Source organism: Pseudophryne corroboree, chromosome 3 (assembly GCF_028390025.1).
Source record: "Pseudophryne corroboree isolate aPseCor3 chromosome 3, aPseCor3.hap2, whole genome shotgun sequence".
Taxonomy (NCBI): domain Eukaryota; kingdom Metazoa; phylum Chordata; class Amphibia; order Anura; family Myobatrachidae; genus Pseudophryne; species Pseudophryne corroboree.
In genome coordinates this window covers 708,146,813-708,161,852 of record NC_086446.1, presented here as the reverse complement: position 1 = coordinate 708,161,852, position 15,040 = coordinate 708,146,813, and the positions used below count along the sequence as shown (strand labels likewise).

Sequence of the window (15,040 nt, the reverse complement as noted above, 5' to 3'; positions counted from 1 at the left end):
ATCATTCTCAACTGCTCTTGAGTCAGGTGCATTCCCCCTCCTTTGCCTATATCGTAGGTGGATGTATAGGCTTGAATGGCCTTTTGCTGATCCTCCATCCTCTGAAGCATATAGAGTGTTGAATTCCACCTCGTTACCACCTCTTGCTTCAGGTGTTGGCAGGGCAGGTTCACGAGTATTTGCTGGTACTCCGGTCTTCGGCACGCGGTGGCTGAATGTCGAAAGTGGCCAGCAATTTTTCGGGCCGCCGACAGCATCTCCTGCATGCCCCTGTCATTTTTCAAAAAATTCTGCACCACCAAATTAATTGTATGTGCAAAACATGGGACATGCTGGAATTTGCCCAGATGTAATACACGCACAATATTGGTGGAGTTATCTGATATCACAAATCCACAGGAGAGTCTAAGTGGGGTAAGCCATTCTGCGATGGTGTCCCTCAGTTTCCGTAAGAGGCCAGCGGTGTGCCTCTTAAGGAAAGTGGTGATACATAGCGTAGCCTGCCTAGGAACGAGTTGGTGTTTGCGAGATGCCGCTGCTGATGTTGTTGCTGCGGGAGCCCATACATCTACCCAGTGGGCTGTCACAGTCATATAGTCCTTAGTCTGCCCTGTTCCACTTGTCCACATATCCGTGGTTAAGTGGACAGTGGGTACAACTGTATTTTGTAGGACACTGAGGACACTTTTTCTGATGTCTCTGAACATTCTTGGTTTCGTCTGACTAGTGAAGTGGAACCTAGATGAGATTTGGTACCGGGGACACACTAACTCCCTCAATTTTCTAAGTCCCACTGAACTAATAGCAGATACTGGACGCACATCTAACACCAACATAGCTGTAAGGCCTCAGTTATCCGCTTTGCAACAGGATGACTGCTGTCATATTTCATCTTCCTCACAAAGGACTGTTGGACAGTCAATTGCTTACTTGAAGTAGTACAAGTGGTCTTGCGACTTCTCCTCTGGGATGACGATCGACTCCCAGCAGCAACAACAGAAGCGGCAGCAACAGAAGCAGTAGGAGTACCACTTAAGGATCCTCCGGAGGAATCCCGGTTAGGAGAGGACTCCTCAGTCTTCCTGCAGGACTACTGACGTTCCTGACTGAGGAGGAAGTTGACATTGAGGGAGTTGGTGGTGTGGCTTGCAGGAGCTTGGGAACAAGAGGAAAAAGGGATTTAGATGTCAGTGGACTGCTTACGTGCCTACCCAAAGTTTCACAACTTGACACTGACTTCTGATGAATGCGCAGCAGGTGACGTATAAGGGAGGATGTTCCTAGGTGGTTAACATCTTTACCCCTACTTATTACGGATTGACAGAGACAACACATGGCTTGACACCTGTTGTCCGGATTTGTGGAGAAGTAATTCCACACCAAAGAGGTGGCTTTTTGGGTATTTTGCCCAGGCATCACAATGGGCTTATTCAATCCACGGACAACAGGTGTCTTCCCCGGTGCCTCATTTAAACAAACCACATCGCCATCAGAATCCTCATAGCCAGCAACACCCATATCCTCATCCTGGTGTACTTCAACAGTGACATCTTCAATTTGAATATCAGAAACTGGACTGTGGGTGCTCCTTCCAGCACTTGCTGAGGGCGTGCAAATGGTGGAAGGAGCCACCTCTTCCCGTCCAGTGTTGGGAAGGTCAGTCATCGCAACCGCCGACACACTTGGACTCTCCTTGTGGATTTGTGATACCATCTTAGAACGCACAGTTCTTTGCTGTGCTTTTGCCAGCTTAACTCTTCTCATTTTTGTAGCGGGAGGATGAGGGCTTCCATCGTCATGTGAAGCTTAACCACTAGTCATGAACATAGGCCAGGGCCTGAGCCGTTCCTTGCCACTCCATGTCGTAAATGGCATATTGGCAAGTTTACGTTTCTCCTCAGACCATTTCAATTTCTTTTTTGGGTCTTTTTACTGAACTTTGGCTTTTTGGATTTTAAATGCTTCTGCTATCACATTGGGCATCTGCCTTGGCAGACGACATTGATGGCATTTCATCATCTACGTCATGACTAGTCGCAGCATCTTCAGCACTAGGAGGAAGTGGTTCTTGATCTTTCCCTATTTTATCCTCCAAATTTTTGTTCTCCATTATTTTTCTGAAGTTATATAACACAATATGCGTCACAGGAGAGCGTATCCCTACACCACACAGGGCAAACCCTGTAAAAATAATTTGGATTAAATATTAATAACCCCTTTAAATGGAGTAAATAATATACAGCACAGGTCAGTACCACTGAACTTATACATCAGTACCACTGGACTGGATTTATAAGGCAGTATCACTGGATTTATAAGCCAGTACCAATGGAAATTATACGACAGTATCACTGGAATTATATGGCATTACCACTGGACTTATACGGTAGTACCACTGGACTGGATTTATACGGCAGTATCACTGAACTTGTACACCAGTACTACTGGATTTATGCGGCAGTACCACTGGACTGGATTTATTCGGCAGTATCACTGGACTTATACGCCAGTACCACTTGAATTATACATCAGTATCACTGGAAGTATACGGCAGTACTACTGGACTTATATGGCAGTACCACTGGACCGGATTTATACAGCAGTATCACTGGACTTATACACCAGTACCACTGGACAAATACGGCAGTACCACTGGAATTATACGGCAGTACCACTTGACTGGATTTATACGGCAATATCACTTAACTTATACGCCAGTACCACTGGTATTATATGGCAGTATCACTGGAATTATATGGCAGTGCCATTGGATTTATACGCCAGTACCACTGGATTTATATAGCAGTATAACTGGACTTATACGCCAGTACCACTGGACATATACTGCAGTACCACTGGAATTATATGGCAGTACCACTGGACTTATACGGCAGTACCACTGGACTGGATTTATACGGCAGTATCACTGGACTTATACGCCAGTACCACTGTAATTATACGGCAGTATCACTGTAATTATACGGCAGTACCACTGGACTTATACTGCAGTACCACTGGAATTATACGGCAGTATCACCGGAATTATACGGCAGTATCACTGGACTTATACATCAGAACCACTGGAAAGGATTTATACGGCAGGATCACTGGACTTATACGCCAGTACCACTGGACATATACGGCAGTATCAATGGAATTATACGGTAGTATCACTGGACTGGATTTATACGGCAATATCACTGGACTTATACGCCAGTACCACTGGACATACCGTGGGGCAAAAAAGTATTTGGACAGCCACTGATTGTGCAAGTTGACCCACTTAAAAAGATGACCCACTGTAATTTCCATCGTAAGTACACTTCAACTGTGAGAGACAGAATCTGGGGGATAATAACAGGAAATCGCATTGTATGATTTTTAAACAATTTACTTGTATATTCTTGTGGAAAATAAATATTTGGACACCTACCAAGCAGCAAGATTTCTGTCTCTCACAGAACTGTTACTTCTTCTTTAAGAAGCTCTACTATCCTCCACTCGTTACCTGTATTAATGGCACCTGTTTGAACTGGTTATCTGTATAAAAGACACCTATTCACACCCTCAAACAGTCAGACTGCTACCTCTCCACCATGGCCAAGACCAGAGAGCTGTCTGAGGACACCAGGGACAAAATTGTACAGCTGCACAAGGCTGGGATGAGGTACTCGACAATAGGCAAGCAGCTTGGTGAGAAGAGATCAACTGTTGGCGCAATTATTAAAAAATGGAAGAAATACAAGATCACTGACAATCTCCGTAGACCTGGGGCTCCATGCAAGATCTCACCTCGTGGGGTATCAATGATCTTGAGAATGGTGAGGAATCAGCCCAGAACTACACGGGGGTCCTGGTCAATGACCTCAAGAGAGCTGGGACCACAGTCACAAAGGTTACCATTAGTAACACACTACGTCGTCATGGATTGAAATCCTGCAGCACCCGAAAGGTAGGTGGGCTTAAGCCAGCACATGTCCAGGCCCATCTAAAGTTTGCCAGTGACCATCTGGATGATCCAGAGGAGGATTGGGAGAATGTAATGTGGTCAGATGAGAGCAAAATCAAACTTTTTGGTATAAACTCCACTCGCCGTGTTTGGAGGGAGAAGAATGATGAATGGCATCCCAAGAACACCATACCCACTGTGAATCATGGGAGTGGAAACATCATGCTTTGGGGTTGCTTTTCTGCAAAGGGGACAGGACGACTGATCCGTATTAAGGAGAGGATGAATGGGGCCATGTATCGTGAGATTTTGGGCAAAAACCTCCTTCCCTCTGTAAGAGCATTGAAGATGGAATGTGGCTGGGTCTTCCAACATGACAATGACCCCAAACACACCGCCCAGCTAACTAAGGAGTGGCTCCGTAAGAAGCATTTCAAGGTCCTGGAGTAGCCAAGCCAGACTCCAGACATCAACCCAATAGAAAATTTGTGGAGGGGGTTAAAAGTCCGTGTTGCCCGGCGACAGCCCCAAAACATGACAGATCTAGAGAAGATCTGCATGGAAGAGTGGGCCAAAATACCTGCTACAGTGTGTGCACACCTGGTCAAGAACTACAAGAAACATTTGACCTCTGTAATTGACAACTGAGGTTATATTACAAAGTATTGAGTTAAACTTTTTGATTGTCCAAATATTTATTTTCCGCAAGAATATACAAATAAATTGTTTAAAAATCATACAATGTGATTTCCTAGGTTTTTTCTTTATTCTGTCTCTCACAGTTGAAGTGGACCTATGATGAAAACTGCAGACCTCTCTCATCTTTTTAAGTGGGTCAACTTGCACAATCCGTGGCAGTCCAAATACTTTTTTGCCCCACTGTATACGGCAGTATCACTTGAATTATATGGCATTACCACTGGACTTATACGGCAGTACCACTGGACTGGATTTATACGACAGTATCACTGGATTTATACGCCAGTACCACTGGAATTATACGGCATTATCACTGGAATTATATGGCCGTATCACTGGAATTATACGGCAGTACCACTGGACTTATATGGCAGTACCACTGGACTGGATTTATACGGCAGTATCACTGGATTTATACGCCAGTATCACTGGAATTATATGGCAGTACCACTGGATTTATACGGCAGTACCACTGGAATTATATGGCAGTACCACGGGATTTATACAGCAGTACTACTGGACTGGATTTATACGGCAGTATCACTGGACTTATACGCCAGTACCACTGGACATATACGGCAGTATCACTGGAATTACACAGCAGTACAACTGAATTTATACGGCAGTACCACTGGACTGGATTTATACGGCAGTATCACTGGACTTATACGCCAGTACCACTGGAATTATACGGCAGTATCACTGGAATTATACGGTATTACAACTGGATTTATACGGCAGTACCACTGGACTGGATTTACACGGCAGTATCACTGGACTTATACACCAGTACCACTGGAATTATACAGCAGTATCACTGGAATTATACGGTATTACCAGTGGAATTATACGGCAGTACCACTGGACTGGATTTATATGGCAATATCACTTAACTTTTACGCCAGTACCACTGGTATTATATGGCAGTGCCACTGGAATTATATGGCAGTATAACTGGATTTATACGGCAGTACCACTGGATTTATATAGCAGTATAACTGGATTTATACGGCAGTACCACTGGACATATACGGCAGTACCACTGGAATTATACGGCAGTACCACTGGACTTATGCGGCAGTACCACTGGACTGGATTTATACGGCAGTATCACTGGAATTATACGCCAGTACCACTGGAATTATACGCCAGTATCACTGGAATTATACGGCAGTACCAATGGATTTATATAGCAGTATAACTGTCACGATCCGAGTACTGAGACACTATCTCCCTTCTGGTTGTACGCCCTCCGCGGCCTCCGCTGCCTTCCACGTGTCTCAGCATGCACTTGTTGTTTGGCGTCTCCTGTCCTCTGCGGCCGGAGCCGCCATTACTACTATGTTTCTACATTGTGTTCCAATCCAGGTTTTCCATCTTACTTCCAGCATGGGCGCAGCCATGTGGATGCAATCACATGTTCCAGCTCCTCCAATCTACTGGCTCTGAAATCTGCATAATTGCCCAGTCAATGCCTGCATAGCTGCAGGTATAAGTATCCTGTGTCTGGGCCAGATAGATGTCAGTACTTCATTTGTCTCCAGTGGTTCCTGTGTGCAGTCTTCTACAGATTCTCCAGTGAACTCTCCTGCATTCAAGCCTGACTCCTCTGTGTTACACTCTGTGGTGTAACACGACACCTCTGTGATTAACCCTCTACAGCATCACCTTACTCACCTGCAGAGCCGGCCTTAGCTATAGGCAGGCTAGGCATTTGCCTAGGGCATCCAAGCATGTCTAGGGGCATCCAAGTCCCTGCAGTATCTCATGCTGGGAGGGACAGTCTACAAACTAACTGTTACTTTCCAAATGTATTCAATCAGTACTGGTATACACTGCTGTTTACATTTGTCAAATAAAAATGCACACTCTCCCTTAAAGTTCTTTAAATTCCCTCCGACATGCTTGAATGCCCCTGACTTGTGAGACCTCAGACAGACAGCAGAAGCCCGGTAACTGCAATTCCTGGACCTGTGATATTTACACTGACTATATAAGGTTATTACTGGATGGCTCCTTATGATACCACATGTGTATTTGGAAGACTGCTTCACATAAACCTGACATCACCTATACTGCTTGTGCACATGGGGGAGGGGGACCCTGCTATCCTGTGTTCCTTATTCCTGTGCCAACCCCAGATGTCTGCAGGGACATAACATGGGCAGTGTTCTCCTCACACTTTATTTCCTAGTCAGTCCATGCTGTAAAATTCCCATGCCAGGATGGCATACCCTGTGAGGTCACATCCCTTGTACGGGTGCCAGCGCAAGCACGCACCCACCCACCCACCCATCCTGCCACCCCCATCTCACAAAACGCAGGCACAGATCCAGGGAGCTGCATGGGCGTACACACTGACTGCAAGCACACCAGCAAGCAAAAGTAAGTTTTATAAAAAAAGTTACTAGCATTACTAATGTGGGACATATGTGTAAGGTGCATCACTGTGTGGAATTATGTGTATTATGGGCATTACTGTGTGCCATTATGCAGGGTTGAACTGGACCACATGGTAACCCCCCGGTGGGCCCCACTACCTAAGTGTTGCTGGGTCAGATGCAGAACTAGCGGCAGTGCTAGGGGGCACCAGACAAAATTTTGCCTAGGGCATCAAATTGGCTAGGGCCGGCTCTGCTCACCTGTGTCTGTATTCCGGCTTTCCAGCAGCCACTCTTCAACAACTACAGTTTTCCAGCGAACCCTAGCTTCATTTACAGTTTACAGAACTTTTCTCTACATTCCAGGTTACTGGTATTAACCAGTTGCACACCTAAATTTCCACTTGTGACTTTCTATTGGTTTTGCACATTTTATGACTTTTCATTTAATAAAATCACTGAAAGATATTTCCAGTTGTCGTGGTCACGCCTTCGGGCATCCTTGCTACTGTCTTTACGCATGTCCAGGAGTCCCATCGCTCCTCCAACATTCAGGTACCCGTCAACCCCTACAACTGAGGCTCCCAGTCACGGTCATCAGCCCTCAGCTGTGACAATAACTGGACTTATACAGCAGTACCACTGGACATATACGGCAGTACCACTGGAATTATACGGCAGTACCACTGGACTTATATGGCAGTACAACTGGACTGGATTTATACGGCAGTATCACTGGACTTATACGCCAGTACCACTAAAATTATACGGCAGTATCACTGGAATTATACGGCAGTACCACTGGACTTATACGGCAGTACCACTGGAATTATACGGCAGTATCACTGGACTGGATTTATATGGCAGGATCACTGGACTTATACGCCAGTAGCACTGGACATTAACGGCAGTATCAATGGAATTATACGGTAGTATAACTGGACTGGATTTATACGGCAATATCACTGGACTTATACGCCAGTACCACTGGACATACCGTGGGGCAAAAAAGTATTTGGACAGCCACCGATTGTGCAAGTTGACCCGCTTAAAAAGATGACCCACTGTAATTTCCATCATAGGTACACTTCAACTGTGAGAGACAGAATCTGGGGGGAAAAAACAGGAAATCACATTGTATGATTTTTAAACAGTTTACTTGTATATTCTTGTGGAAAATAAATATTTGGACACCTACCAAGCAGCAAGATTTCTGGCTCTCACAGACCTGTTACTTCTTCTTTAAGAACCTCTTCTATCCTCCACTCATTACTAGTATTAATGGCACCTGTTTGAACTGGTTATCTGTAAAAAAGACACCTATCCACACCCCCAAACAGTCAGACTACTACCTCTCCACCATGGCCAACACCAGAGAGCTGTCTGAGGACACCAGGGACAGAATTGTAGAGTTGAACAAGGCTGGGATGAGCTACTCAACAATAGTCAATCAGCTTGGTGAGAAGAGATCAACTGTTGGCACAATTATTAAAAAATGGAAGAAATACAAGATCACTGACAATCTCCCTAGACCTGGGGCTCCATGCAAGATCTCACCTCGTGGGGTATCAATGATCTTGAGAATGGTGAGGAATCAGCTCAGAACTACACGGGGATCCTGGTCAATGACCTCAAGAGAGCTGGGACCACAGTCACAAAGGTTACCATTAGTAACTTACTACGTCTTCATGGATTGAAATCCTGCAGCGCACGAAAGGTAGGTGGGCTTAAGTCAGCACATGTCCAGGCCCATCTAAAGTTTGCCAGTGACCATCTGGATGATCCAGAGGAGGATTAGGAGAATGTAATGTGGTCAGATGAGAGCAAAATCAACTTTTTGGTATAAACTCCACTCGCCGTGTTTGGAGGGAGAAGAATGATGAATGGCATCCCAAGAACACTATACCCACTGTGAAGCATCATGCTTTGGGGCTGCTTTTCTGCAAAGAAGACAGGACGACTGATCCGTATTAAGGAGAGGATGAATGGGGCCATGTATCGTGAGATTTTGGGCAAAAACCTCCTTCCCTCTGTAAGAGCATTGAAGATGGAATGTGACTGGGTCTTCCAACATGACAATGACCCCAAACACACCGCCCGGGCAACTAAGGAGTGGCTCCGTAAGAAGCATTTCAAGGTCCTGGAGTGGCCAAGCCAATCTCCAGACATCAACCCAATAGAAAATTTGTGGAGGGGGTTGAAAGTCCGTGTTGCCCGGTGACAGCCTCAAAACATGATAGATCTAGAGAAGATCTGCATGGAAGGGTGGGCCAAAATACCTGCTACAGTGTGTGCAAACCAGGTCAAGAACTACAGGAAACATTTGACCTCTGTAATTGCCAACTGAGGTTATATTACAAAGTATTGAGTTAAACTTTTTGATTGTCCAAATATTTATTTTCCGCAAGAATATACAAATAAATTGTCTAAAAATCATACAATGTGATTTCCTAGCTTTTTTTTTCAGATTCTGTCTCTCACAGTTCAAGTGGACCTATGATGGAAACTACAGACCTCTCTCATCTTTTTAAGTGGGTCAACTTGCACAATCGGTGGCAGTCCAAATACTTTTTTGCCCCACTGTATACGGTAGTATCACTGGAATTATATGGCATTACCACTGGACTTATACGCCAGTACCACTGGACTGGATTTATACGTCAATATCACTGGACTTATACGCCAGTACCACTGGACATATACGGAAGTATCACTGGATTTATACGGTAGTACCACTGGACTTATACGACAGTACCACTGGACTAGATTTATACGGCAGTATCACTGGACTTATACGCAAGTACCACTGGACATATACGGCAGTATTACTGGAATTATACAGCAGTACCACTGAACTTATACGGCAGTACCACTGGACTGGATTTATATGGCAGTATCACTGGACTTATACGGCAGTACCACTGGAATTATACGGTATTATCACTGGACTTATACTGCAGTACCACTGGACTCTATTTATATGGCAGTATCACTGGACTTATACGCCAGTACCACTGGAATTATACGGCAGTATCACTGGAATTATGCGGCAGTACCAGTGGACATATACGGCAGTATCACTGTACATATATGGCAGTATCACTGGACTGGATTTATATGCCAGGGCCGCTAGATTTATACGGCAGTACCACTGGACATATATGGTAGTATAACTGGATTTATACGGCAGTACCACTTACAATATACGGCAGTATCACTGGAATTATATAGCAGTACCACTGGACATACACGGCAGTATCACTGGACATATACAGCAGTACCACTGGACTTATACAGCAGCACAGTGACACCACCACTGGACTGATGCAGGATAACACAGCACCACTGCAATGGACTGGACTTAAACAGCAGCACTGGACATATGGCAGCAGAGGCCACCACCACTGTGACTGGACTGATGAAGCACAAGACACTACCATTGTACTGATGCAGGACAACACAGCCAGGGGCATAGGGAGAGTGGAACAAGTGGAGCTTGAGCTCCAGGCGCCGCTGGGGACAGAAGGCGCTGGCTCACTGCACAGCTGAGAGCCTGGATTGGGCAGGGGTAGGAGGAGATGATGACTAGAAGAGAGGGAAGGGGTGGCCACCACAATGCCTGCATGATGCATATCACTGATTGCACAGTGCAGAGAGTCCAGTGCAGTGTGGTGTGTTGTTAGGGAAGAGGGGAGGTTTGTAGGCTTGTGAGAATAACTTTCCTGGCTGTCAGGGATCTGCATTCAGTGATCTGGAACATGCAGGCAGTGTGGTGGCCACCCCTTCCCTTTCCTCAGTTCCTTCCTTCTACCCACGGAGGTCCAACCTGTCAATCACATAGTACTCCGCCCCTCCAGGCTGGAACGAGGAGCTGCTCTGCTGCTGCCCTCTTGGTGAGAATTAATGTGTGTATACTGGCCCTCATTCCGAGTTGTTCGCTCGCAAGGCGAATGTAGCAGAGTTACACACGCTAAGCCTACGCCTACTGGGAGTGTATCTTAGCTTCTTAAAAGTGCGACCGATGTATTCGCAATATTGCGATCACAAACCTCGTAGCAGTTTTAGAGTAGCTTCAGACTTACTCTGCCTGTGCGATCAGTTCAGTGATTGTCGTTCCTGGTTGACGTCATAAACACACCCAGCGTTCGCCCAGGCACTCCCACCGTTTCTCCGGCCACTCCTGCGTTTTTTCCGGAAACGGTAGCGTTTTCAGCCACACGCCCCTAAAACGCCGTGCTTCCGCCCAGTAACACCCATTTCCTGTCAATCACATTACGATCGCCGGAGCGATGAAAAAGCCGTGAGTAAAATTACTTTCTTCATAGCAAAGTTACTTGGCGCAGTCGCAGTGCGAACATTGCGCATGCGCAATAAGCGGATTTTCACTGCGATGCGATGAAAAATACCGAGCGAACAACTCGGAATGAGGGCCCCTGTGTTTATGTCTGTGTATACTGTGTGTTTATGTGTATATGTCTGTGTTTGTATGTAAATGTGTTTGTGTGTAAATGTGTGTGTATATGTATGTGTGCTAATGTGTATACATGTATGTGTGTGTTTGTGTAGATATATCTTTGTATACAGTATGTGTGAGTATATGTGTGTGTTTATGTATGTCTGTGTGTTTATGTATGTCTGTGTGTATATGTGTATATCTGTGTGTGTATATTTGTGTTTATGTGTGTGTTTGTATATATCTGTATATACTGTATTTGTGTGTTTATGTATGTCTGTGCCTAAATGTGTGTGAATCTATGTATGTATGTATGTATGTATGTATGTATGTGTATGTATGTATGTATGTATGTATGTATGTGTGTGTGGTGGTGGGTGATGGCGCCATGACATGACACTGCTCCAGGTGTCATGTCTCCACGCTACGCCTCTGAACACAGCACCACTGCAATGGACTGGACTTATTCAGCAGCACTGGACATTTGGCAGCAGAGGACAACACCACTGTGACTGGACTGATGCAGATTAAGACACTGCCACTGTACTGATGCAGGACACTGGGGACGGAGACACGTCCTCTCGCTACACTCTCCAATGCCGGAGTGAAAATGGCGGCGACGTGCGGCTCCTTATATGGAATCCAAAACCCTCGAGAATCCGACAGCGGGATGATGACATTTTGCCTCGTTCTGGTTTCCGAGTCAGGCAGGAAAACCCGAGCCGGGCTCGGGTAGTGAAGTTCCCTGAGAACCGAACCCGCTCATCTCTAATATATGTATATATATATATATATATATATATATATATATATACCATTCTCTACCTGTCTCCCAGCCTGCAGCCAGACAGTGAACCGCTGTCAGCATGCTGATTGGTGGATGACTGGAGCTATCCACCAATCAATGTGCTGACAGCCATTTACTGTATGGAAGCATAAGGAGAGATGATGCAGGAATGCAGGAGGGGTAATATATGGTTTTATTAATTTTTTTCATTTATTCTCGTGAAGGGTGTGTGGGGGCCCCAGTACATTTCTTTGCTCAGAGCCTACAAAGCTGTTAAGACCGCCCTGCATACTAAGAAAAATATTATTGATTGCATAAATTTCCATGACCATAACTTAAAAACTCTATACTATGCTGTATATCACAGTTGGAAATAATTAAGTAACCACTGAAAATGGCATACAGGTTCCATGACCATAACGTGAAAACTCTATACTATGCTGTATTTAGTTGAAAATAAATTAGTAACCATTGAGAATGGCATACAGGTGAACTGTTTACTAGATCATATATGATAGGATACTATTCAATTTGTTCACTAGTTAAAATGAACTCAATCAGGGAGCACCATAATATAAACAAAAATTGTGTTCTAATTTTCTAAACCACCGGTCTATCCTTTTGTACAGTATTTTGCATCCAAATTTTGCTATATACAGCAGTAATGATCATATGCTATATACATATGGTTGACTGTGGCAATAAGAAAATCTCAATCATTCTCATTATCAATTGCATTGTATAAGTAGAAGATTAGTGTTTGCTATAGGCAAGTCACTTTGGATCTGGAACAAAAAATGTTGCAATGCAAAGGGGTGCAAATACATTTGAGTATTTCTTAATTTGTTTGCCTGGCTGCTTTTGCATGTACTGTATTGTAGCTGACTATGCTGGACAGCTTTATTTCTACAGTGCCATTTAGATCTGAGTTTAGACACGCCCTTCTCACATATAAATCTCCCTGCACATGTTACATCTGCCCCATCTGGCATGGCTTTGCCCAGGTGCAAAATTACTTGTTCTTTTATATTTGTTCTCAACAATAAGCCCTTTAAACTTTTGCATGTACTGTATTTACATTATTCATACTTTGGATCCTATCTGTTCTAGACTGATAGCAAAGGATGTCTATCCAGGGAGATCAACCTTCGTGTTTTCAATTTATCAAGCTCAACTCGCAAACACTTTTTAACCATTTCATCTTCACTGACAGAAGACGGCACAGGTAAAAATTTACAAGGGAATAATCATGTTTATTTACTAATATTGCTCAATGGCGCACATCTGCACTAAAACCATAGCAGCCAATCATTATTGTAGGTAGACAGTGGTAGCAAAGCTGACTACATTTTAAAATCTTTTCACCAACTTTCTACTGCTGGAGAAGTGCAGGACTACACATGTGTAAGAGGGTGGCGGTACGGTGTAGTGCCTGCTGCCATGCAGGTGTAGACTCACTATTTACCAGCGCCGACTCTCTCACCTTCAGGTCACGTAACCTTCAACGGACCTGGAACCTTCAGTCGGACCCGGACACGATGACCTAGGGGGTAGGAGATTGCTGAGTGTCGTTCCTCCTAAGTGCGGACAGAAATGCCCTCTGAAACCGAGAAAAATAGAGCTTTCGGGCCAGGTGAAGGTCATCCTGGGCGCACGGCCTCAGAGCCTGAATTTCACCTTTCGGTACTCTCGCACCAGGTGTCAATTCAACCTTGCACCTGCGTGCAAGGTTCACCGTTCGCCCTGAAGTAAGGGAGACAGATAGGGACAAACACACATCGAAAGGGACACACGGACAGAGGTGTTACTCACCCTTGTCAGTCTTGAACTGCGATCTTCCTCTCCACTTACAGGTCCCTGCAAGGAGGCAACCAAACAACAGCTGTGCAGGGCCTAACTCTATCCTGATGTAACACCACTACTCTAACTACAACAACAGAGCCCTCAAACTAGCTCTGTGTGTGTGGTGCGACAAAACTAAACAAACTATAGACAACCTTAGCCCTGCACGGAAACAACATACATCACAAATATCACAGTACAAGGTTAAACGGTGCGGTCCCTTTAAATCCCTACCTGCTCTCTGGGGGGTGGGCGCCGTACAGCCTACCCACCTTCTGTACACTTACTTATATGGGGCTAAGGCCAAGCAGGCCGGCCTACCTATACACCTCGGGGTGGCCTGGGCCTAGTGCCCAGTGCCACCTTTATTCACCTTGGGGTGGAAGTAACCCTCTATTTGCTGGGCCTAGTGCCCCCTATTTATCCACAGGCCCGAGGCCTGACTTTACCCTCGGGCCTAGCGCCTGCCTAACTTGGGGCCCGTTGGGTGACCTGGGCCTAATCTCCAGGGCCACCTTATATCCCTAGCGGCCGTAAATGAACTAGGGCCTAATGCCCTCTAAAGCCCCACAGGCCTAATGCCTGATGTTACCCACGGGCCTAGTGCCCGCCTAACTTGCAGCCAGATGGGTGACTCCAGGCCTAATACCCAGAGTCACCTTCTTTACCTAAAGATAGCTCTTGACTAGGGCCTAATACCCTCTGATGGATCCCACAGGCCTATTGCCTGATATTGCCCCTCGGGCCTAATGCCCGTTCCTTGGTGGTCTAGGGAGGAAAGGGGGAAGATCAGCCTCACAGAGGCCTCACCTGGTCCAGGGGTCTCCGGCGCCCTTTTCTGCCGCTGACCCGTCCTGGCCAGCACCGCCGCCTCTGCCGTCCTTCTGAGTCCAGCCGCCACTGGACATTCTTCTCTTGGTGGCCGACGT

At 45.5% G+C, this 15,040-nt stretch overlaps 1 protein-coding gene across 1 annotated transcript in view; it reads left to right on the top strand.

Moving 5' to 3' along the window:
- LOC135056663 (alpha-2-macroglobulin-like) overlaps positions 1-15,040 on the top strand; it is a 516,386-nt gene that overhangs the window by 100,210 nt on the left and 401,136 nt on the right. Inside the window, exon 9 of the mRNA XM_063962107.1 lies at positions 13,380-13,494. Within this exon, the coding sequence (XP_063818177.1) occupies positions 13,380-13,494 (115 nt within the window). The remainder of the gene's footprint in view (positions 1-13,379; positions 13,495-15,040) is intronic.